Source organism: Cavenderia fasciculata (assembly GCF_000203815.1).
Source record: "Cavenderia fasciculata unplaced genomic scaffold Scf_ET2XIPL01COFD4-5, whole genome shotgun sequence".
Taxonomy (NCBI): domain Eukaryota; phylum Evosea; class Eumycetozoa; order Acytosteliales; family Cavenderiaceae; genus Cavenderia; species Cavenderia fasciculata.
The window spans coordinates 200,304-222,341 of NW_004457695.1; the positions used below are offsets into that span (position 1 = coordinate 200,304).

At 32.6% G+C, this 22,038-nt stretch overlaps 7 protein-coding genes across 7 annotated transcripts; 5 read left to right on the forward strand and 2 right to left on the reverse strand.

The window, feature by feature from the left end:
* Positions 1 to 144: 144 nt before the first annotated feature.
* pfdn2 (prefoldin beta-like domain containing protein) lies at positions 145 to 684 on the forward strand (the record flags this gene model as incomplete). Its single annotated transcript, XM_004355107.1, has 3 exons — positions 145 to 275; positions 358 to 481; positions 580 to 684. 3 exons carry the CDS (start codon positions 145 to 147, stop codon positions 682 to 684), a joined length of 360 nt encoding a protein of 119 aa, XP_004355159.1.
* A 118-nt stretch (positions 685 to 802) lies between these two features.
* DFA_07664 (uncharacterized protein) lies at positions 803 to 5,161 on the reverse strand (the record flags this gene model as incomplete). Its single annotated transcript, XM_004355108.1, has 5 exons — positions 803 to 2,328; positions 2,396 to 2,478; positions 2,537 to 3,115; positions 3,178 to 3,425; positions 3,497 to 5,161. 5 exons carry the CDS (start codon positions 5,159 to 5,161, stop codon positions 803 to 805), a joined length of 4,101 nt encoding a protein of 1,366 aa, XP_004355160.1.
* An 82-nt stretch (positions 5,162 to 5,243) lies between these two features.
* sir2B (ankyrin repeat-containing protein) lies at positions 5,244 to 8,579 on the forward strand (the record flags this gene model as incomplete). The annotated part of the gene is made up of 4 exons (XM_004355109.1): positions 5,244 to 5,257; positions 5,517 to 6,632; positions 6,693 to 8,004; positions 8,523 to 8,579. The coding sequence occupies 4 exons, from the start codon at positions 5,244 to 5,246 to the stop codon at positions 8,577 to 8,579; spliced, it is 2,499 nt and encodes an 832-aa protein (XP_004355161.1).
* Positions 8,580 to 8,663: 84 nt separating this feature from the next.
* CYP521A1 (cytochrome P450 family protein) lies at positions 8,664 to 10,501 on the forward strand (the record flags this gene model as incomplete). Its single annotated transcript, XM_004355110.1, has 5 exons — positions 8,664 to 8,726; positions 8,820 to 8,945; positions 9,033 to 9,344; positions 9,440 to 9,738; positions 9,805 to 10,501. The coding sequence occupies 5 exons, from the start codon at positions 8,664 to 8,666 to the stop codon at positions 10,499 to 10,501; spliced, it is 1,497 nt and encodes a 498-aa protein (XP_004355162.1).
* Positions 10,502 to 11,986: 1,485 nt separating this feature from the next.
* CYP508D1 (cytochrome P450 family protein) lies at positions 11,987 to 13,782 on the forward strand (the record flags this gene model as incomplete). Its single annotated transcript, XM_004355111.1, has 5 exons — positions 11,987 to 12,013; positions 12,094 to 12,219; positions 12,310 to 12,621; positions 12,697 to 13,001; positions 13,089 to 13,782. 5 exons carry the CDS (start codon positions 11,987 to 11,989, stop codon positions 13,780 to 13,782), a joined length of 1,464 nt encoding a protein of 487 aa, XP_004355163.1.
* Positions 13,783 to 14,219: 437 nt separating this feature from the next.
* Positions 14,220 to 17,664, forward strand: DFA_07668 (uncharacterized protein; the record flags this gene model as incomplete). Its single annotated transcript, XM_004355112.1, has 9 exons — positions 14,220 to 14,696; positions 14,996 to 15,214; positions 15,330 to 15,500; positions 15,572 to 15,899; positions 15,966 to 16,046; positions 16,474 to 16,499; positions 16,584 to 16,808; positions 16,874 to 17,055; positions 17,139 to 17,664. The coding sequence occupies 9 exons, from the start codon at positions 14,220 to 14,222 to the stop codon at positions 17,662 to 17,664; spliced, it is 2,235 nt and encodes a 744-aa protein (XP_004355164.1).
* Positions 17,665 to 17,791: 127 nt separating this feature from the next.
* Positions 17,792 to 21,416, reverse strand: sec31 (WD40 repeat-containing protein; the record flags this gene model as incomplete). Its single annotated transcript, XM_004355113.1, has 3 exons — positions 17,792 to 20,683; positions 20,789 to 21,134; positions 21,211 to 21,416. The coding sequence occupies 3 exons, from the start codon at positions 21,414 to 21,416 to the stop codon at positions 17,792 to 17,794; spliced, it is 3,444 nt and encodes a 1,147-aa protein (XP_004355165.1).
* Positions 21,417 to 22,038: the final 622 nt, after the last annotated feature.

The following is a 22,038-nucleotide window of genomic DNA, read 5'->3' on the forward strand; positions in this document are numbered from 1 at the left end:
ACTAAGGTATTAATTATTTAAATAAATGGCCTTTTCTTTTTTTTTGAAAATGATCTCTTTGAGAATTGATTTGTTCGTGTTCATTGTTTCAACTAAATTTATATATTTTATATTCTAATCGAAAGAGATAACAAACTATATAGAATGTCTAGTAAAGCATCACAAACACCACTTACAAATGAACAAATAGTAGCTCAATACAAAGAGATGAAGCAACAACAACAAGCTATCATCACAAAGTTGTCTGAAATCGAATCAGATGCAAGCGAATATAGGTGAATATTGGATTGATTGATCGAGATGATATGATCCATATAAAAAAACTAACTAGTTGTATCATCAAACATATCATTATAGTTTGGTTATTAGTGCGATTGAAAACCTTGAACCATCAAGAAAGTGTTTTAGAATGGTTGGAGGTGTTTTGGTAGAAAGAACTGTTGGAGAAGTATTGCCATCTGTAAAAGCAAATAGAGACGGAGTATATATCGAGATTATCATTACACACACACACTATCACATCTATCTATATGTATCTAGTTTTAGTACTAATGTTTTAAATCAATCAATCAATTATAGATTAAAGATGTTGTAAAGAAGCTTGAAGAACAATTACAACAACAAACTAAAGAATTAACAAACTACGCTACCAAATATAATATTAAATTCCAACCTTCCTCTTAATCGAATAAATATCAACCATAATAATAATAATAATGAAAAGCAACAAACAGAAAAGAAAGAAGAAGAAAGAAGGTCTTCTTCTTTATACATGACGATAATACAAAGTGAATCAATTTATTCAGTCATCTTCATCAAGAAAACAATCAAATTTAGTTGGTGGAGATGATAATGGTGGATGAGAATGTTGATTCGTATGATGATGGTTCATTGGATTGATACTGTTGGTGCTGTTGTTGGTAGTGTTTTGATTGGCGTTGACGTTGTTATTGTTGTTGGAAGTATTTAAAAGAGAGATTCCTAGCGATCTTAATAATCCTCTTTGACAATTATTGGTGTGTAGACAAAAGATACAACCAATTTCATCCATGGCAGCACCCATCATTTCATCCTTGTCCTTTTGGTCACCACAGTTTGGACATTGTGGTTGATTGATTGCATTTTCAACAATCTCTTCAAATTTATCAAATATGTCACTACATGCTCCTGTTCCACCTTCATTACTATCAATCAAGTAGATTGATTCATCATCTTGTTGTTGGTTGTTCTTTTCATTTAATTTTAAACTTGCATTACTTCTTCCAAATGTATCTGTATCGGGATTAGAGTTGTGGTTGTGACTTTGGTTGTTATTAGAGATAAATTCTTCTACATCATTTTTTGAAAATAATAAAATGTTTGAAGAGGATACTAATATTTGATGAACAATGGTATGAAGAGAAGTCATGTTTGCACCCAATGTAACCAATTCTTCCTTGTTTTTTTCATATTCTTTACGTTCCATTGTCAAACTACATTGCATTTGAACAGTCACTGTTTCCAAAGTTTTATCATACAATCTTTTCAACATCATTCCACCACCACCACCATTGATCTTGTTATTATTATTATTATTATTGTTGTTATTATTATTAAATGTGAATGAGAATTGAATACAAGGAGCATCATAGTGAATTTCATAAGGTTTTTCAAAAGTAATTCTGTCACTTTCAGATAGAGCCATTGATTTTTGATCAGATTGATTTGACTGGTGGTAGTGTGGATTTGGAGTATACAATTTCTTTTCATAACCATAAACAGATGTACTATAAGTTGCCAATCCAAATACCAGTTGTAATGAAATGTTTTGGTTGATATTGGTAGCAATTGTTTTTGATTTTAGAATATTCTTGATTGTAATTCTATTTGATTTTAATGGCGAAACTATTGTTTTCTTGAATCCACCTCCACCGCTGCTATTATTATTATTGTTGTTGTATTGATTATTTCTACTGTTACCAAAATTTGAAGAAAAGTTATTTTCAAATTGATTTCTAAATGGTTTGACATAGGCAATTGATTTATCCAAATCTAAACTTGTAACTTCATATGTCATTGTTGAATCACCATTGTGTGAAACAAATATATTTCCAGGAAAGAGACGAGTTATAGCTTGTTGTTTGGAAACTTGTTCCAAATAACTATCCTTTTTAGAGTTTTCAATCATCACTCTCACATTTTCATTTGATACTCCACTTCCACCTCTGAACGAAAAATTTGAATGAGCACGTTCATTTGATTTCCAAACATTAACTTTTATATTTTCAATTGTCAATGTTGATTGATATATTTTCTTTTCATTTATCAATTCATTTAATACATTTTTTGCTAAAATCAAATAAATAAATAAAAAAATTAATATTGGTTTGTTAATTTGTTTTTTTTAATGGTATACCATTAACACCAAAATATTGATCAAGATAATAATAAATATTATCATTTGAATGAATTGGAATTCCAATCTCTGATGCAGCACATCTAAAAATTAATTAGTATTAGTATTACTTGGTTTAATTTTTATATTTTTTTTACATACAAAATATGATGAGATAATAAAGTAGGGAAATCACCATTGAAAGATAAAGATTCAATATTATTATCATTCAATAGAGATTTAAAGTTTTCAGAATAAAATTTATCGATTGGACTATAAGATAGTGGAACATAGATAACCATACCCATTTTTGAACGACCTACTCTACCAATACGTTGTTTCCAACTCATTTTTGAACCTGGGTATCCAATAACCATACATGCATCCAATTGTGAAATATCTACACCAGCTTCCAAAGCATTGGTAGAAATAATGACTCTAGTCTGACCAGTTTGCAATTGATTGATCGTTTCTTGTTTAATGTTGGATGTAATCGATGAATAGTATGCTTTGACATATTTAGAGGATGCACTGTATTTACCATCCGATTGGATAGTCTGAATCAAAGAGTTTACACTCTTTATACTATTACAAAAAACAATACCCTTTATATTGTTTGCAACCCATTGATGAATGACCATGGCAACAGTTGAATTTAAAGAATCTATTGGTTTCAATTTTAAAAATACTTTTCCATGTGATCCTGATCCATTTTTATCGATTACTTTAATATTATCATCACTAAATTAGAAATAAATATTAATATAATTTTATCTGGATGATAATTTATGAATAATATTTACCCAATTAATTTAAAAGCCATTTGTTTTGGATTACCAATTGTAGCAGATGCCAACATAAATTGAAGTGTTGGTTTGATTTGTTGATCCATATTTAAAATATTGTGATAATTTTGTAATCTTCTAATTAAATTGACAAAATGACATCCCATTACACCAGTATATGTATGTGCTTCATCGAGTACTATAAATTTCAACTTTGATACCCAATTTCTCCATCCTGACCATTGTCCACTACCTCCTCTAAATAACTAAAATTAAAGTAAATATATAGAATGTATATATATAGTATCTCTCTCGCTCTCTACTCTCTCTATCTTACTTGATAATGTAACCAATCAGGATTTGTTAAAATAATATCAGGAAGAGATGATGGTTTATCAAATAATCTTTGAACTGTTTCTTTTGGAGTATCACCATTGATGGATTGAATTGATAGTCTAAAAGATGGATCAATATTTTGATTGAGACTAGTAATAGATTGTAGTTGATTGATTGCCAATGCATTGAGGGGAAAGAGAAAGAGGGCAGTATTTGCTTTTTGACCTTTAATCTTTCTAGAGATGATTTGTTCGAAAATGGGTAATGTCAAACATAATGACTTTCCACTAGATGTTGGTGTAGTCACAATGATATGGTTTCCTTGACTGATTGCAGCTCTTGATTCCAATTGATGACTGTACAATGTTTTATATTTCATCTTTGAGAGTGCATCAAAGAGTGGTTGTGGTAGATCTGGTGGCAAAGGGAAATACTCTGCTTGGTATCCTTCTTGACTATAGATATCCGATACATTCTCTTGTAATGCCATTGTAATGGCTCTGAATGGTTTGTTTGTACCAACATTACTTTCAATATCTTGCATTGTAATCTCCTTTTTAACATTTTGGTTTCTTGCTTTTGGTTTGATGATTCCTTTGGCTTCTTGTACAAATTTTTCAAATTGATCATTAAATAATTTTCCTTTTACTCCTCCTCCTCCTCCTCCTTGTTGACTATTACTATTGCTTTGTTGACTATTATTAAAACTTGAATTATTATTATTATTATTTTTAGGATGATCTTGACTTGAAATAAAAGGTATATCATTTATACTTTTATAAATTTTTGTTGGTGAAATATTATTAGAGTTATTATTATTATTATTATTATTATTATTAGTATTTTGTTGATTCTTATTTACATTATTATTGTTATTATTAACTTGAATATTAGTGATATTGTTTTTATAATTATTATTATTGAAATTATTTACAGAATTATTATTATTATTATTATTATTATTGTGGTAATTATTAGTCGTATTATTATTATGTGAATTATTATTATTATTTGTATTTTGTAAAGGAAAGTCATCATCAGCAAAATCAAATTCAAAATCATCGTCTATTGGAGGAGGAGGGGGAGGAGAATGAACAGTTGTAGTTGTAGTTGATGATTTTGGTTTGATGATGACAGGATTACTAAAATTTGAAGATTTTGGGTTGATCATTGGATTATTAAAAGTAGTACTATCATTGTCAAGTTTCTTCTTTTTCCAATCTGGTTCATTTGTATTGGTACTCTTTTTAGTGATTGTCAATGTTGCTGTTGTTGGTAGAGATGGGGTACGAGTAGGAGCAGGAACAGGAACAGGAACAGGAACAGGTTGTTGAGTTTTGGTTGAAGTATTCACAAATGACAATGGTTTAGTTGTTGTAGAATTATTATTATTAGTTGGAGTATTTGATTTGTAGTTGTTTTGCTTGTATGGTGACGTTCCAGAAGTATTATTATTATGATTATGATTATTATGGTTGTTGCTACTACCACCAAATGTACCAAACATATTCATTACTTGTTGTCTCATATTTGTATCTAATCCATTGATCAATTCTTGATTACTCATTAATCTCTTGTTTTGGTTTGGATTGATTGGTGGTGGTGGTTGGTGTTGTTGATTTAAAGTTGTTGCTTTAGGTGGAGGTGGAGGTTTATTGTTGTTCATATTACTACCACCTCCACTCGCATTTTGTTTGCTCCACATACTCATCAATCTAATCTAATCTAATCTAATCTACCCGAAAGATATGATCGATTGTATGTAGGTAGCCAGGGATTAGGGAATATCGATCGATATAGAGAGATAATAGATTATACTATAGATTGACACGTAAAATAATAATCATTGAATCTCTGTCGAGAGAAAGTCATTTCATGAGCTCAAGAAATTGTTTCGTGGAAATTTTAAGTAAAAATTATATCTATATATTTTAGATAATTATAAACCTTCATTAATGATCGATGAAGTGAAGAGAAGAGAGAGAGTGAGTTCAACTAACTTACTTACTTTATTCAAATAGAAATACAATACAACAAAGAAAGATAAAAAGAAATAATATTATTATTATTTATTTCGCAGCGATGGATAATTTAGCAAAGCATCAAGGACTTGTCGCAGCAGCTGCATCGGTCATCTTGACAACTTCAATCATACTTTATAAATATTTAAAGACAAATAAAAGTAATAATAATAGTAACAATAATAATAATAATAATAATCAACAACAACAACAAGGAGAAGAAGAAGAAGGAGTAACAAAGTTCCCAGAAGATTGGAATGATTTATTGAAAGCATGTTATTTAGAGTCATATGGTGATACAATCACTTCACTTGCAAATGATTTAAAGAATTTAAAAGATTATTTGGAGTCTTTTCAATCATCTTCTTCATCATCCTCTTCATCTTTAGCATCATTTGAATCAAATATAATTTATAAAGATAATAACAAATGGAATGCATTTCATGTCATTACATCAAAGGGAAACCAACCAATACTTGAACTATTACTCGAACATGTAATAACTTGTTCAAATACAATTAAAAATGAAATAGAATTATTATTATTAGTTCAAAATAATAATAGTAATAGTAATAATAATAATAATAATTTACAACAAAAAAAGTTAATTAAATTAGAACAATTACTTGATAAATTAAAAGAATTATTAAATGGTGTAAATGATAAAGGGTATACACCACTTCATATTGCATCGTGTAATGGATATGAAGATATTGTTAAACTGTTGATTGATAATGGTAGTTCAATTGACTCGATATCTGATACGATGGAGACACCTCTCTATCTTGCATGTGCCAATCAATTCGAATCGATTGTCAGAGCCTTGTTATTGGTGTTTGACAACAATGAAAAGAGAAAAGAGTATATCAACCAATTCACTACACATGGTTCAACTGCCCTCCACGTTGCCGTTCTCAGAAGAAATGAATCAATTGTCCAACTATTACTTGCCAACGGTGCAGATGTACATGCCATTAAAAAGGATGGTAGTACTCCACTTCATGTAGCTGCTACAATCGATTATCATGAAATCATTCCAATCCTTTTAGAATTTGGGTCAAGTTTAACTTCTGTCAATAGATTTGGTAGTACTCCTATTCATGAAGCTTGTATAAAGTATGTAAAAAACAAAATTAAATAATAATAATATATTTATATTTTATTTGTTTGATTTAGAGGAAACTATAAAAGTTTAAAAGTATTATTATTAAATCAACCAGAATTGGTTAATTTCAAGGATAAAGATTCATCAACTCCATTACATTTGGCATGTAATATTGTTAACAAGGAGGTGTCAAATTATAGACAAGTGATCAAAGTATTGATAGAGTATGGTGTTGATTTGGATGCAGTAGATGATGGTAATGCTACTGCTCTTCACGTGTTGGCGTGTACAGGTGAACAAGGAAATGAATTGGTTCAATATCTTTTGGATAGTGGTGCTAATCCAACCATTGAAAATGCAACCGGTTGGACACCTCTACACCATGCTCACAACCAAAACAATCAACCTCTATTTGATATGTTATTGTTACACTGCAAGAATTTCTATCCAGATTCTTTAATTAATTTCGATAAACATAAACCAAGACAATTTAAAGATAAATCATCAAAAGACAATAATAATAATAATAACAGCAAAACAGAAAAGATATTTTTGGAAAGTGGAGAAGAAAGATTAAAGAGAATTGGGAATGAAATAAGACAAGGTAAAATCAAGAATATTGTTTTATTGACTGGAGCTGGTATTAGTACCAATGCGGGTATTCCAGCTTATAGAACAGAAGATGGTATCTATAATCGAAACAAACAATTTTCATTCTCAATGCAAAGTATTCAAGAGCAACCAACCGTGTTTTTCGAATCGATTAAAAACTACTTTTATCCAGTCGTCACTGGTCAAATACCACCAACCAAGACACACGAATTTATATTTGACCTCTATGAAAAGAATGTACTCTTGCGCAACTTTACTCAAAATGTAGATGGTCTTGATGAAATGGTTGGTTTACCAGACGACAAAATTGTACATGCTCATGGGTCACTCAGATCTTGGCGTTGTAGTAACTGTCAACAAGCAGTCCCACAAGAATTGGTCAATGAACAAGTTTGGAATATTATTGCCAATGGTGGTATACCATATTGTCAAAAGAGTCAATGTCAGCAATCCTCTGAACCACAGAGTATCCTAAGACCAGATGTTATATTCTTTGGTGAATCTCTTCCAGTTCGTTATCACCAACAATCGATCAAGGATTTGAGAAAGTGTGACTTGTTGATTATCATTGGTACTTCACTCTCTGTCTATCCTTTTGCATCACTTGTCAACGACGTACAAAGTCATGTACCAAGAATTCTTATCAACAAAGATGCTGTTGGACCATTTAGAGGTGTATCTGATTTTGATAGATCGAATCAATCGTCTTCTTTACCAACAACAACAACAACAACAGATTTGGTGATTGAAAGTAGAGGTAACAGAGACTTGGTAATTCTTGGGAATTGTGATCAAGCAGTTTCACATATTCAAACTATTTTTAATTAATGGAAAATAAATAAATAAATAAATATCAAGCTCTGGAAAGTTGATTTTAAAAAAACATTCGACCAATCAATTAAAATCAATATTAATTAGTATCTAATTTAATATTCCAGTATTAGTAGTAGTAACATCAAACTTGGATAATTCTAAATTAATTAAAAAAAAATATCTCCTCAAAAACAAAAAAACATTGGAAAATAAATTAAATATTAAATACTCCGATTGGACAATGAAAATATTTTTTTACTTTACTTCGCCAACGCCTCAGCAGTTCAAAGATATAATTATATGGTCGAGCTTTCCTACTTGTTGAAATCGAACCAAAGGACACTCTAATGAACATGTTGAGGAGAACAACAACAAGTGATTGGTATCTATCACAACCTCGCGCGAGGAGATAGACAACAATGAAAACGGATAATGATTACCGTCGTTCGTTTGTTTGCTTGTTGTTTAATAGGTAGGAGTTGGCTGGCTTACTTGTCATTGATGTTGAAAATGGAAGAAACCAATTTGCTTAAATAGAAGAAAGAAACAACAACAACAACAACAACATTACTTTAAACATCTATCTCATTTCAATATATATAACAAACAAAGAAACAATGACAATTACACTTGTAAATGTAATTTTATATATCATTTTATTCTATTGTATCTATTCATTTGTAAGTAATCAATGTCAGCAGTCTGTTATAATCTATATGTGTTAGAATCAAGTTTTCTAATATTATATCTTATCTATCTATCTTTCTATGTAGGCCAAAAAGAATAAAGCATTCTCAACCAATGATCCACCTGGACCAAAGATTGAATTACCAATCATTGGTAGTTTACATTTATTGAGTAGTAAACCTCATTTAGGATTTACTAAACTTGCACAAAAGGTAAACCATTAATATAAAATATATAATATACTATAATATGATATCATATTTAATTGTTGTTATTAATACATTTAATTGATTATGTAGTTTGGTGGAATTTATAAATTATGGGTAGGTGATCATTATACGATTGTAGTTAGTGATCCACATTATATTAGAGAGATATGGTTAAAGAACAATGATAATTTCATTAATCGACCCAAATCACCAACCTTTACTGTACTCTCTGGTAACTTTACCAATCTAGTATGTGCTAGTGAAAAGATATGGCGTCATAGAAGAGATTTGGTAGCTGGTGCATTCACAAAGACAAAACTTAAAACTACTCAAACTATTGTTGCAAAACAATGTCAAAGAATTATGAAACAAATGATGTTATCTGCTGAAAAGAAAACTCTTGTATGTTAAATATAGATAGATAGATATAATATAATATAATATAATATAAATATGTCTAGACAATTTTATTAAACTTTTATCATTTATTTATATAGTTTAATCCAAAGATGAATTTTAAGAAATATTCAATGAATATAATTTCGAGTATGGTATTTTCAAGAGAGATTGCCTATGATGATGGAGAAGTATTGTTTGGAAAGGATTTTGGAAATATATTAAAACAAATTGAATATGTATTTGGTTTGGGAAAGGCTGGTAATCCAGGCGATGCAATCTCTTTGTTACAACCATTCTTTTATTATCAAATGAAGGTGATGGGTACTGAATTGGATAAATTATTAGAATTTATGAAAGAGATTTATGATGATCATATCTTAAATCTTGATCCTGAAAAGTATGTAATATATAATCATAAAAAGAAAAAGATAATATATTAATATTTTTTTATTTATTGTTTTAGCCCAAAAGATTTATTTGATCATATTATAATAGATGCAGATGGAAAAGATTTGAATGGTATACTTAGAGTAGGAGTTGATTTATTGTTGGGTGGTACTGATACAAGTTCCAATACGATTGAATGGTTTACATTGATGATGGCCAATTATCCAGAGGTGCAAGACAAGGCCTATCAAGAGTTACAGTATAGAATTGGACAACGTGGAGGAGAGACTATAGAAGACCAAGAGAATTGTGGCAATCGTATATTGGTATCTGATAGATTAGAGACACCCTATGTCAATGCAATCATCAAGGAGATTATGAGACTGCATCCTATTGGACCATTGGGTATTCCTCGTATGGCCAAAGAAGATATTATGATTGGTGAATACTTTATACCCGCCGGTACACACATGATCCAAAACATACATGGTCTTCATCACGACCCGTCTCACTATGACCAACCAGAATCATTCATTCCAGAGAGATTTGTCCATGATAATCATACTAGTCACTATCTACCATTCTCTATTGGTGCTCGTAACTGTCTTGGTATGCAAGTTGCCGAGATGGAAATCTACACCATCTGTGCCAACATTCTCATCAACTTTAAGATCAAGTCTGTCGATGGCAAACAAATTGATGATACCGAATTGTTTGGTTTGGCTGTTCATCCAATCGATTATAATATTCTTTTAGAAAAGAGATCAATATAGGTCAATCACATCTAAAATCTAATTAGAAATTGTACTTTTAATAATAATAAATAATGTAAATGTAAATGTAAATGTATTTGTAAAATTAAATGATAGTTAACATACACACATTGGTTGATATTTCAACAAAGCTCGAGAGAGAGAGAGAACATCCAATAAAATTGATATTGTGATTAAGAACAACCTATTAATTAGACATGCTATGATGATCATGATGATTCTCAATCATAATATCAATTTCATTTTCTGTTTCATCTTGTTCTAAAAACTATAGAGCAAAGTAAAAAATTTGGAGAATCAATAAATTAGTTAAACATCTATATTGTTTACCTTTATGTGTATTGTTGAACAACATGTGGGTTATCCATCACTGTTGATGATGGTGTATTGCAAATATTTTCACAATAGAGGTAGGTAAGTTGTTAAAATCGAGTCTTTGAAACACTATGTTTGTATCTCCTTTAATATATCTAATCTCCACGCGTACCACAAACATCGGAATCGAATCCAGAAGAAAGTTAATATGAGAGCTACTGGGAATTGATTCATACATACATACAATACTGAATAATATCATGAAACAAATCTATTCAATAAAAATAACTATTGATGTGATGCAACCCTTTTCAGCAATAATAACTCTGTAATTCAACCAAACTCGGAACGTATTTTATTTTATTATTATTTATTTATTCATGCAATACCAAAAGAGAGAGAGAGAGATGGGGGTGGAAAGATCAAAATATTTTGATTTGGAGTATAATTATAATTATAATTACACATCAGTTATTATTATTATTATACTACATTTCACTGTACAATTGAGAGACTAATCTAATGGGACTCGAAAGGTTTCCAAGGCTTTAAAAAAAAGAGGTTTGTTTCATTCCCAGGGCCCTGGACGATGAACAAGCTCGATTTCTTTTTACAATTAATAGAATTGCACTTTTGTACTTTACTATGATCATGTTCACTAACAACAACAGATATTAATATCTATTCATCCATCCAATAGACACTTACGACGACGACGACGCGATCGTTGATGACGACAATCACCTATTATAGTAGAGGGGGGTTATACTACACAGGTACAGGTGGGGGTGGTTGTAGTCCAGATCGTCAACAAATGCAACTTGGCCACCTCCCTCCACATTGAGAACATCGAGTCGAGTTAGTCTGTCGATCCTTGTAACCCTAACCACCACTACGCTCCTCCTTCTTTTATTATAACCCTCACATACAAAGACATCGTCTCGACCCCCTCCTCTACTACTAAATTAAAACTAAAATAATTCATTCAAAGCCTAACCCCTGACCAGATGAGGAACTGATAAATACGTACACACACAAGTCCATTTATTCATTCATTCATTCATTCTCTAGAGATACAGATTAGTATTATAATAAGATGATTCTATTAGTTGTCAAGTATCTGGCAATTGCTTTTTTACTCTATTGTATCTATTCTTTTGTAAGTAATCAATGTCAGCAGTGTTATCTTCATTATTGGTAAATCAAATCAACAACAATCCATATATTAATTAATTTATTATCTATTTATCTATCAATCTATCTATCTATCTATGTAGGCCAAAAAGAATAAAGCATTCTCAACCAATGATCCACCTGGACCAAAGATTGAATTACCAATCATTGGTAGTTTACATTTATTGGGTGAAAAGCCTCATCACAGTCTAGCACAATTACACAAAAAGGTATGGTTATGGTTGTTATTAGTATAATAATAATAATAATTAAATTATATTTATTAATTCTTTTTAATTGACCTATATATATATATTTAGTTTGGTGGAATTTATAAATTATGGATGGGAGATTATTATACGGTTGTAGTTAGTGATCCACATTATATTAGAGAGATATGGTTAAAGAATAATGATAATTTCATTAATCGTCCACATACTCCATCCTATACCATTATGTCTGGAAACTTTACTGATTTGGCAACTGCCGATGAAAAGGTGTGGCGTCACAACCGTGGTCTTGTAGCTGGTGCTTTCACAAAATCAAAACTTGGAGGTACTCAAACTATTATTGCTCGTCAATGTAAAAGATTGATTGATATGATGAATTTATGTGCTACTCAAGGTCAATCTGTATGTATCTATATATCTAATTTAAATTAAAACAACTCGTCCTAACAATTAAATAATTTATAAATTAAATTATAGTTTGATCCAAAGATAAATTCAAAGAAATATTCAATGAATATTATATCGAGTATGGTATTTTCAAGAGAGATTGCTTATGGAAATGATAACAGTGAAATATTGTATGGTAAAGATTTTGGTCAAATATTAAAACAAATGGAAGAAGTATTTAGAGTAAGTGGTACTGGTAACCCTGGTGATTTCATCTCCATCCTTGAACCATTCTACTATTATCAATTAAAGATGATTGGACAAGAGGTTGATAAATTATTAGAATTTATAAAGAATATTTATGATGATCATATTTCTACTCTTGACCCTGAAAAGTATGTAGTATATATACTCATATAAAGAAAGAAAAAGAAAGAATAATATATTAATATTTTATATTTTATTTTATTTTCTATGTTTAGTCCAAAAGATTTATTTGATCATATTATAATAGATGGTGGAGATGATGTTAATGGAGTGCTTCGTATTGGTGGTGATTTATTGTTGGCTGGTACAGATACTAGTTCAAATACAATCCAATGGTTTGTATTGATGATGGCCAATCATCCAGAGATTCAAGAAAAGGTATTTGCAGAGCTGAAGAATAGAATCATTGAACGTGGTCATATTGAAGAAACCAATGAGAATGCTGGTAATAGAATGGTACACTCTGATAGATTAGAGACACCCTATCTCAACGCAGTCATCAAAGAAACAATGAGAATTCATCCAATTGGTCCATTATCTATTCCTAGATCGGCCAAGAATGATATTGTTATTGGTGATTACTTTATACCTGCCAACACTCAAATGATCCTAAATATCTATGCACTACATCACGATGAATCCTATTATGACCAACCACATCTATTCAACCCTGATAGATTCATCAATGAAAACAACACTAGTCACTATCTACCATTCTCAATTGGTGCACGTAATTGTGTTGGTATGGCAGTTGCCGAGATGGAAATCTATCTTGCAGTTGCCAATATTATGGCCAACTTTAAGATCAAGTCTGTCGATGGTAAACAAATTGATGATACCGAAGTATTTGGTTTGGCTGTATTCCCAAATGACTTTAATATTCTTTTGGAAAAGAGATCAATTTTCTAAACCAAATCAAATAATCAAACCAATCAATCCACCACCCACCCTCCACCGAGATTATTTATATATATATTATATATTATATAATATTAATCGATATTAATTAGGATGATTTTTAAAAAAAATGTTTTGTTATCTAATCATTCATTCATTCATTTCTCTTTCACCACCTACCTTGTATTCCATTTATATTTATATTTATATATTCTATCTATATTTTAATTAATTAGGTCACTCTCTATATATTTCTTTTTTTTTTTTCCAAAAATAATAATAAACAAAAAAAAATCATCATCATTATCATTTAATCATATTATATTAATTATTATAAAATAGCGGATATTTTAAAAAAAAAGATATTTTAAAAGGACTATGAGTCTCTTTGAAGGTCCTTGCATTATTGAAACTATCTTTTGTGAAACGAAAACTATATAACTACAAGAATGGATGGAGAATTATCATCAAGTCTATCAATACCAGAAGATTTGGAACCAAAAACTACTAGTCAAGATGACAGTCATCCTATTGTTGTTGGAACAATATGTGATAACAAACAAGTGAATGAGGTGGAGAAGAAGAGTGGCAGCTCACTCAACAACAATGCTTTTGATAAACTGATGGAATCACTTGAACAGTTGTCAATTGAAAAGAAAGATGAAAATATAAAGGAGAACAATAATAATAATAATAATAATAATACAAACGCAAATACAAATACAAATACCGAGGAAGAGGAAGAAGAAGAAGAAGAAGAAGAAAAGGATCCAAAACTTCAATGCCCAGTTTGTAGTGATCGTATAAAGGATCATAAGCTTATCAAATGTTCTCATGTCTTTTGTAAAGAGTGTATAGACTCTTATATTAAAAGAAGAATGAGAAAATGTCCTGTTTGTATGGCTCCATTCACTGTAGACGATATAGTAGATCTTAACCAACCTTTTCAAATCAGATGGATACAATATTGTCATCATATATATCTAAATAATAGAGATAATAAAATAATTATATTTAGTGACATAACTATATATTAGTTTATGAATTATTAGGCCAAAAATAGATAGATTGACCAGCACCGTTGAGGTCGATATCCCCTCGATCCCTCCATCTTGTTTGCAATAAAAAAAAAGAATTAATATGACTCGACCCAAATCATTAATCACAAATCATTATTCAATTCAAATTATTCACAAAAGATAGAAATAAATCTATCTATATCAAGCAAGAAATAATGATGGAGATAGTATATCCTCAATTGGGAGGATCAGAATCGATACTATTATCAATCTTTTTCACAGTTCTCTTTGTTGGTAGCATCTATGTCATCGGACCTGGTCATAGAGATGATCCTCAAGTCATCAAGAATAGATTTAAAAGTGTATTCTCTTCTTCGTTTATTGCCTATCTTGTATTATATTTTATCATTCCTCAACAATCAAATGTAATTAATTAATAATAATAATCGAGTCAATCAATCATTGATTAAATCATCAATAACAATACAATAATTTACTTACACAAATTTGTTTGAATAGAAACTATCTGTATTTTTAAAGATCATTGGTGTCAATGTCGAATCGATGTTATTAGGTATTCTACAACCACTGTTGTTGACAGTGATACTATTTTTTGGGCCATTGGTTATGTTGTATGTCGATTATGATTTGGAGGATCCACCTTTTACATTTAAAGATTTCAATATCTATTGGCTTCGTAACTTTGTTGTTGTAAGTTAATAAGACGATATCTCTATCTTACATATTAGTTATTAATTCGTTCATTTCTATTGATTATTTAGGGACCATCAGCAGAAGAGATGGTATTTAGATCAGTGATATGTCCAATACTATACTTTGCAGGATTTTCATCGACATCTATCATATTATGTTCTCCATTGTTATTTGGATTAGCACATGTACATCATATCTACCCTTGGAAGGGTAAGAAACTATCACACTTTATTGTTGTCATCTTTCAAGTGGTCTATACCAGTTTGTTTGGCATGTACTCTTCGTTTATCTTTATGCGTACAGGTAATCTATTTTCATGTATCATTGCTCATTGCTTTTGTAATATGATGGGATTACCTAATTTCTCTGATGTACCAGATCATGATAAAAAGATTTGTATGTATTAATTAAATATTAAAAATATTAATTATTTATTTATTAATAATTCTATTTTTTTTTTAGTATTATCAATTTGTTTTATAGTTGGATTGGTTGGATTTATTTTTTTGATTCCAATCTTGGTAGACCCAACATCTTTTAATAGTATATACCAATAGTAGTGTTGTATAGTTAGTTATGTACACAGAGAGAGAGAGAGAGGAGATAAAGAATCTAGATACTTTTTAATAAATCTCTTTTTCTATAGATTCAGGTCGGTTTGTTACCTCGCAAACAAGAGGAATACGAGTAATATTATAAACCAAACAGTTTGAAGACAGCTCAAGAGTCTGACGACTCTCGAATCACTTCGTCAATAATGAAGGAATCTGATTACAATCGATTCAGATTCGAAGGAAACTTCACCTATTTTTGACAAGATATTTTGCATTAATTTTTATTCTCCTATCTTCTCTTGCTCCATTGATGGAATTGAAGGATGATATAAAAGGAATGAATGATCATACATTGCCTACTAATTAGTTTTATACTCTTTTCATATTTATATCTTCAATGAAATCTATATTTGTAGCTCTACTTTTATTTGTTGTTGCAAGTGTATGTAATATAATAGTTATTAAAAAAATGTAAACAGCCTATCTTGTGACTTTTAGTTATTTACCCATTTACATTCTCATTTAGTATTGCCAACCTGAATCACTTCAATTCTTTTATCAATGGCCAAATGTTGACTATATCACATTTCAAGTTTTAAGATTACAAGATGGAGAGACTCTTCAAAACATGACAAATATCAATGAAGGTCGTTTTGGTATTTGGGCATTCCTAACAACCAATGATACAAATGAAATCTTATTGGTTGGATCATCATCAAATGGTATTCAAGTAAAATCATTCTGGCCAATCGTATGTATCAATTAATCAGCTGATCAAAAAATGATATCATTTTTAACCCTCTCTTTTTTAAACAGGATGGTGAATTACAACCAGAATGGATTGGATATGCACAATTTAATTATGTTTTTGCTCTCCAACCAGTACTTTGGGATCAATGGACATTGTTTGTATACGTTCCAGGTTTGACCTATGCTGGTTCAAGTCAATTAGGAACTTTGGCTCTTCTTGAATTCAATTTTGAAGATTCTCAAAAGTAGTAGAAATATGAAAATTCTCTCTTTGTCTATTTTAGATATATCTAACAATTTTATTTATTTTTTTTTGTTTGTTTTAATTTAGTTCACCAATAATTTTGGGTATTTCAGAAACTACAACAAATAGATTTAATAGTAATCCAATTGGAGCCTATGATGGTACAAACAATTACTATGTTTATTACTCGATTGGTTCAGAGTTGGGTATTGTTCAGTACTCTTTTTCACAACAAAGCACCAACAAGGTTGTATTGGCTGATCAAGCCCAGGCATTCACTGGTAATGATCAACTCTTTTATTATAACGGATTATTATACTATTGCAAGTATGTCAAACAAGTTGGTGTTACCATTTCAAGCATCAACGTTCAATCGGGTGGTACCACCAACATTGTATACAAGGACAACAGTTCCAATAAGGGATTCCAACAAAATATTCAACCATTTGTTTTCGATCCATTGTCTGGAAGCATTCTTATTCTAAACACCAACGGAAATATTCTTTATATCGATACCTTTATCATCTCTTCACAAAAAACTATTTCAACAACCCTTCCAAACACAATTCCATCTGGAACTAATATTATCGCCCCTTCCTTGTTAAATGCTTAAGAAACTGGTAAATAAAATCAAACTATCAAAATGATTAAATTAAATAAAAATAAAAAATTGTTTCTTTTGTTATATTTTAAATTTGATTAATTTTTTATTTATTTAATTTTTTATTTATTTAATTTATTTATGGTTTCAAACCCAAATCGATGATACGTTTCAAACCAACCATTTGTTTTGAACCAACTTCATTCCAAATTGGGGTGGAAGTGATTTGAATGTATTTATCACTTGCCGATTTGTATTCATTTTCAGAGATACTCTTGGCAACACCGCTGAGAGCTTGAACGGCGACTTGTGAAAGATCGAAACGGTTGAGTTTGGCAATGAGCAATTGGAGACGAGAGTCAACATCTTCAATCTTTTGTTGGTTGACTCCACGAGCCTTCATCGATGACAAGCCATTGGATAAGAGTTCGATAATCTTGGCAACTTCTTGCTTGGTTTCCTCGGAAACGTTGGCACTTGAATGAGCGTGACCTGGGTTGTGTACGTTGGCTCTTGGTGGGGTGGCAAAGCCTGCAGAGGGTGAGGTGGCATTGTCACGGTGATTAACGTTTGAAGATGAGATGGGTGGTGGGCCAATTGGTGCAGGGGCTGGTGCTACTGGATTGGCGCTGGTAAATGTGTGTGGTGCAACTGGATTGATGTTGGTAAATGGTTGGTTGATTGGGTTGGATGCGGTAAATTGAGGTGGTTGTGAGTGACTTGGAGAGAATGGTAACGTGGACGAGGTGATAACAGGTGATGGATGAGAGACACTGTGAGTCACTGGTGGAATATTACTATAGTTGGTGTTGACTGGGTTGACGGGTGGTAGTACATTGTGGTGGTGTTGTTGTGGTGGTGGTTGAATAGAGTGACCCATTGGTGGTTGAATGTTGTGTGATGGGATCGATTGTGGTGGTTGGATATTATGTGACACAACTGGTGGTTGGATGTTATGTCCCATTATTGGTTGTGGTGGAACGATGCTATGTGAGGAGATTGGTGGTTGTTGTTGTTGTTGGATATTATGTCCCATCGGTGGGAATCCAGTATTTCCAATTGGCATACCAGCAGTACTACCAAATGCTCCAATTGGTGGTTGTTGACGATGTGGTTGTTGTTGTTGTTGTTGTGGTTTAACACCGGCAGCATAAACTTCGACTGGTTGGAATGGGAATGGGGGTGGAGCAACACCTTGGGTGTATGGAGTGGCACGGTAGACACGGTCGAGCAAGACGAGTGATGCGGGGTCTTGATTGTTGAGCAACGAGAGGTAACGGAGTGAGCTGGTGAGGTTACCTTGTGCGGCGAGTAATTCAGCGTAACGCGAATACTTGTGGGCGAGCAACTCGCTTGGACGGAGTGCTTGGGCGTGGTGTGAGCTACGCAACACTGAAACCTTTTCAATGAGGTTGACGAGTTCTTGTGGTGATGGGTTCTTTGACTCGTGAGCATCGTCGGTCCAAATATCGACAGTCTTGTCAATATCGCCAGCACAAATATAGCAGAGTGTAGCCGAACGAGTGTCGTTGAGTTCGGTGCACAAACGGTCTCCGAGTTGGCCAGACAACTGCTTAAAGGTGGTGGCAGAGGCATAGGTGCAGAGAACGGCCAGAGTAGACTTCCAGTCGGCAAGATCACACGATTGCACAAGAGTGGCGAGATCGTCACGGGCAATACATGCAACAACACGTGCAAACGACTTGTCGGCGTTAGCGTCAAAGTAGGCACGCATAGTACTCTTCCACAACTCTTGTCCACCACAACTAGCCAATACCAAGGCGTCGGCCATACGTCCTAGACGCAAACAGCAGTCTACTGCAGTAGCATAGTCACCAATCAACAATGCCTTGGTGATCATATTCTCATCACCGTCGCCTGGGAACTGGATGGGCTTGACAGGAGCAGCTGCCTTGATGGGGAACTCTTCGGTCGAGTTGGACAACAAATTAGAGACATCTCCTCCCTCTTGTGGGGCGCTGCTAGTGCCATTCTGGACGACGGCGGCGTTATTGTCGGTTGGTGTAGACTTTTTCAATTCTGGCAACGTTTGGAGGAAACGGGCGAGTTCAGTCTTGGTCGACTCAACATCGAATCCCAAGTAGTTGAGGATGTTCTTCTTGCCATTTTGGTCAAATGACACTCTGAGGAAACCCCAGATAGCCTTGTCCTCGTCAGACGAAGAGCCTTGGATCTTTTGCTCACAAAACTCGTCAAACTTGCCGTCTTGCAAGACACTCTCGAGCAGGCTGGAACGGTCCAACAACTCTGCGTCCGAGACGACCTTGACAACCTTGACGACACGTTGTTGTTGCACCATCTGTTGGTGTTGCTGTGCTTGGATTTGTTGTGCTTGGAGACCGGCTGGTGGAGATGGGCTGGTAGCAGGAGCCTTTTTACGTCCAAATACGGCCAAACGTCCGCCAAAACCAAAAGATGCACCGACTGGACGCATCAACCATGATGGGGGATGACGCAAGCTGTTGGCGCTTGGTTGTGGCTGGCTGCTTGGTTCGACGACACCCAATGCGTTGACGGTGGGTGCAGTGATACGTGGGTTGACGTCTTGCAACGAGTAGGTCGAGATTGAGCCGCCAAAGGAGCTGGTTGCGAGCAATGCTGGGATACGTGGAGACCATTGCACGTCGAAATTCCATTGGTTTGGATCGGAACTGGCCTCAATCTCGCAGAGTACCTCGCCACGATCGACATTCCAACACAATGTACGGTTATCCTTGCCGCAAGACAAAAGAAGTGATGCGTCGGTTGGACACCATGACAAACCCCAAATACCACGACGGTGACCTTCGAGTGTGCGAAGTGGTGCTAATGCATTACGCAAATCCCATGTTTGGATGACTGGGAAATCGTCGTCTTCCGATGCAGTCACCAATTGTGTCGATTCTGTTGGATTCCACAAAATAGAACGTGTCTTGCATCTGCGTGTACGATCACTAAATTGAATAATCGATTTCTTTGCTTTTAAATCCCATACTGATGTAATTCCATTATAAAATGATGATGCTATAATCTAAAAAATGGAAATGATAAAAAAGAGAAATAATATTATAAATTAATAAATATAAAGAGTATTCTTTATGTTTGTTTGTTTGATTGTTTGTTTGATTAAACTTACATGTTGAACTTTTTTGTTCCATGAAATACTTGTACAGTCTGATGATTGAGGTGGTTTAGTTCCTGGTGTATAGGCAGATGGTGAAGCAGGGTTGTTTAAATCCCAAACGAAAATCTCTGAATCTGGCCCACCTGATGCAATCAAGTTTGGTTGTTGTGGATTAAAGTCCAACGCTTGAACAGCACCAGTATGTTTTTGTGCGCTACCAATCATTGAATTGGCATTTTCTTCATTATCATTTATTAAACTTGGATTCCAAATGCCAATTGATCCATTCTCCAAACCACCAACAATGATTCCACTACCTTGATCTGTATTGGTTGGTAACCAAACAATCTTGTTGAATCTAAATCATAAATAAATAAATGGGTGTTAATCATCATATATACATATAGTAGTAGTAATAAATAGTAGTTTCATACCTATTTGCTGAAGTTGTTGAACCCTTTAATACCATTTGATTCGATGGATTGGTAATGTCTAAAGAGTATATTTCCAATTTTGAACTAGTATCAAAATCTAGACCAATCGTACCAGATACAGTACCGACAGCCATCAATGATGATTGCCCTACAACTGGACACCATGCAAATGTTGCTTGTTTATTTAATTCTTTTAATTTTGACATTTCTATATCTATATTCTAATTTGATTGTAAATATGATGATGATGATGATGATGATGGATTGGTGTCATGATTAGTTTCTCTTCTATTTATATATCTATAGACGACATATGTCGTTTGTATATATATATACATATCTACTGATCAATCATACCTATATATATCTATCTACAACAACAATGATGGATTCAAATTAAAAGTACAAGTTTCGTCGTCAATCTTGTAGTTTATATTTATCTCTTTCTCTTTCTCTTTCTTCTACTTCTTTCCTACTATTATTTGTCTATTCTAGTTTAACTTTTTTACTATGGTGAATATCGGATGCAGCAAGTAAGAGAGTAATATGACTTTTAGAAGAGAATGACTCACTTTTCTTGTAGTAGGCCAATGTTATTATGATGGGGGTTGGGTGAGACAGAGATTGAGGAGGGAGAAGGAAGTGTGATGATCATCACCATTAAAAATTAAAAAAATTATTTTTTTGAAAGTTCAAAGTCAAAGGGGTCAAAGAAATGAGTCGACGATTATTATTAAAACTTACCTCTTTGTAATGCAAGAAATACAATAATTAATAGCTTAATATACTAGTATAATTCATGTATCAAAAAGTAATTACTCATTATCT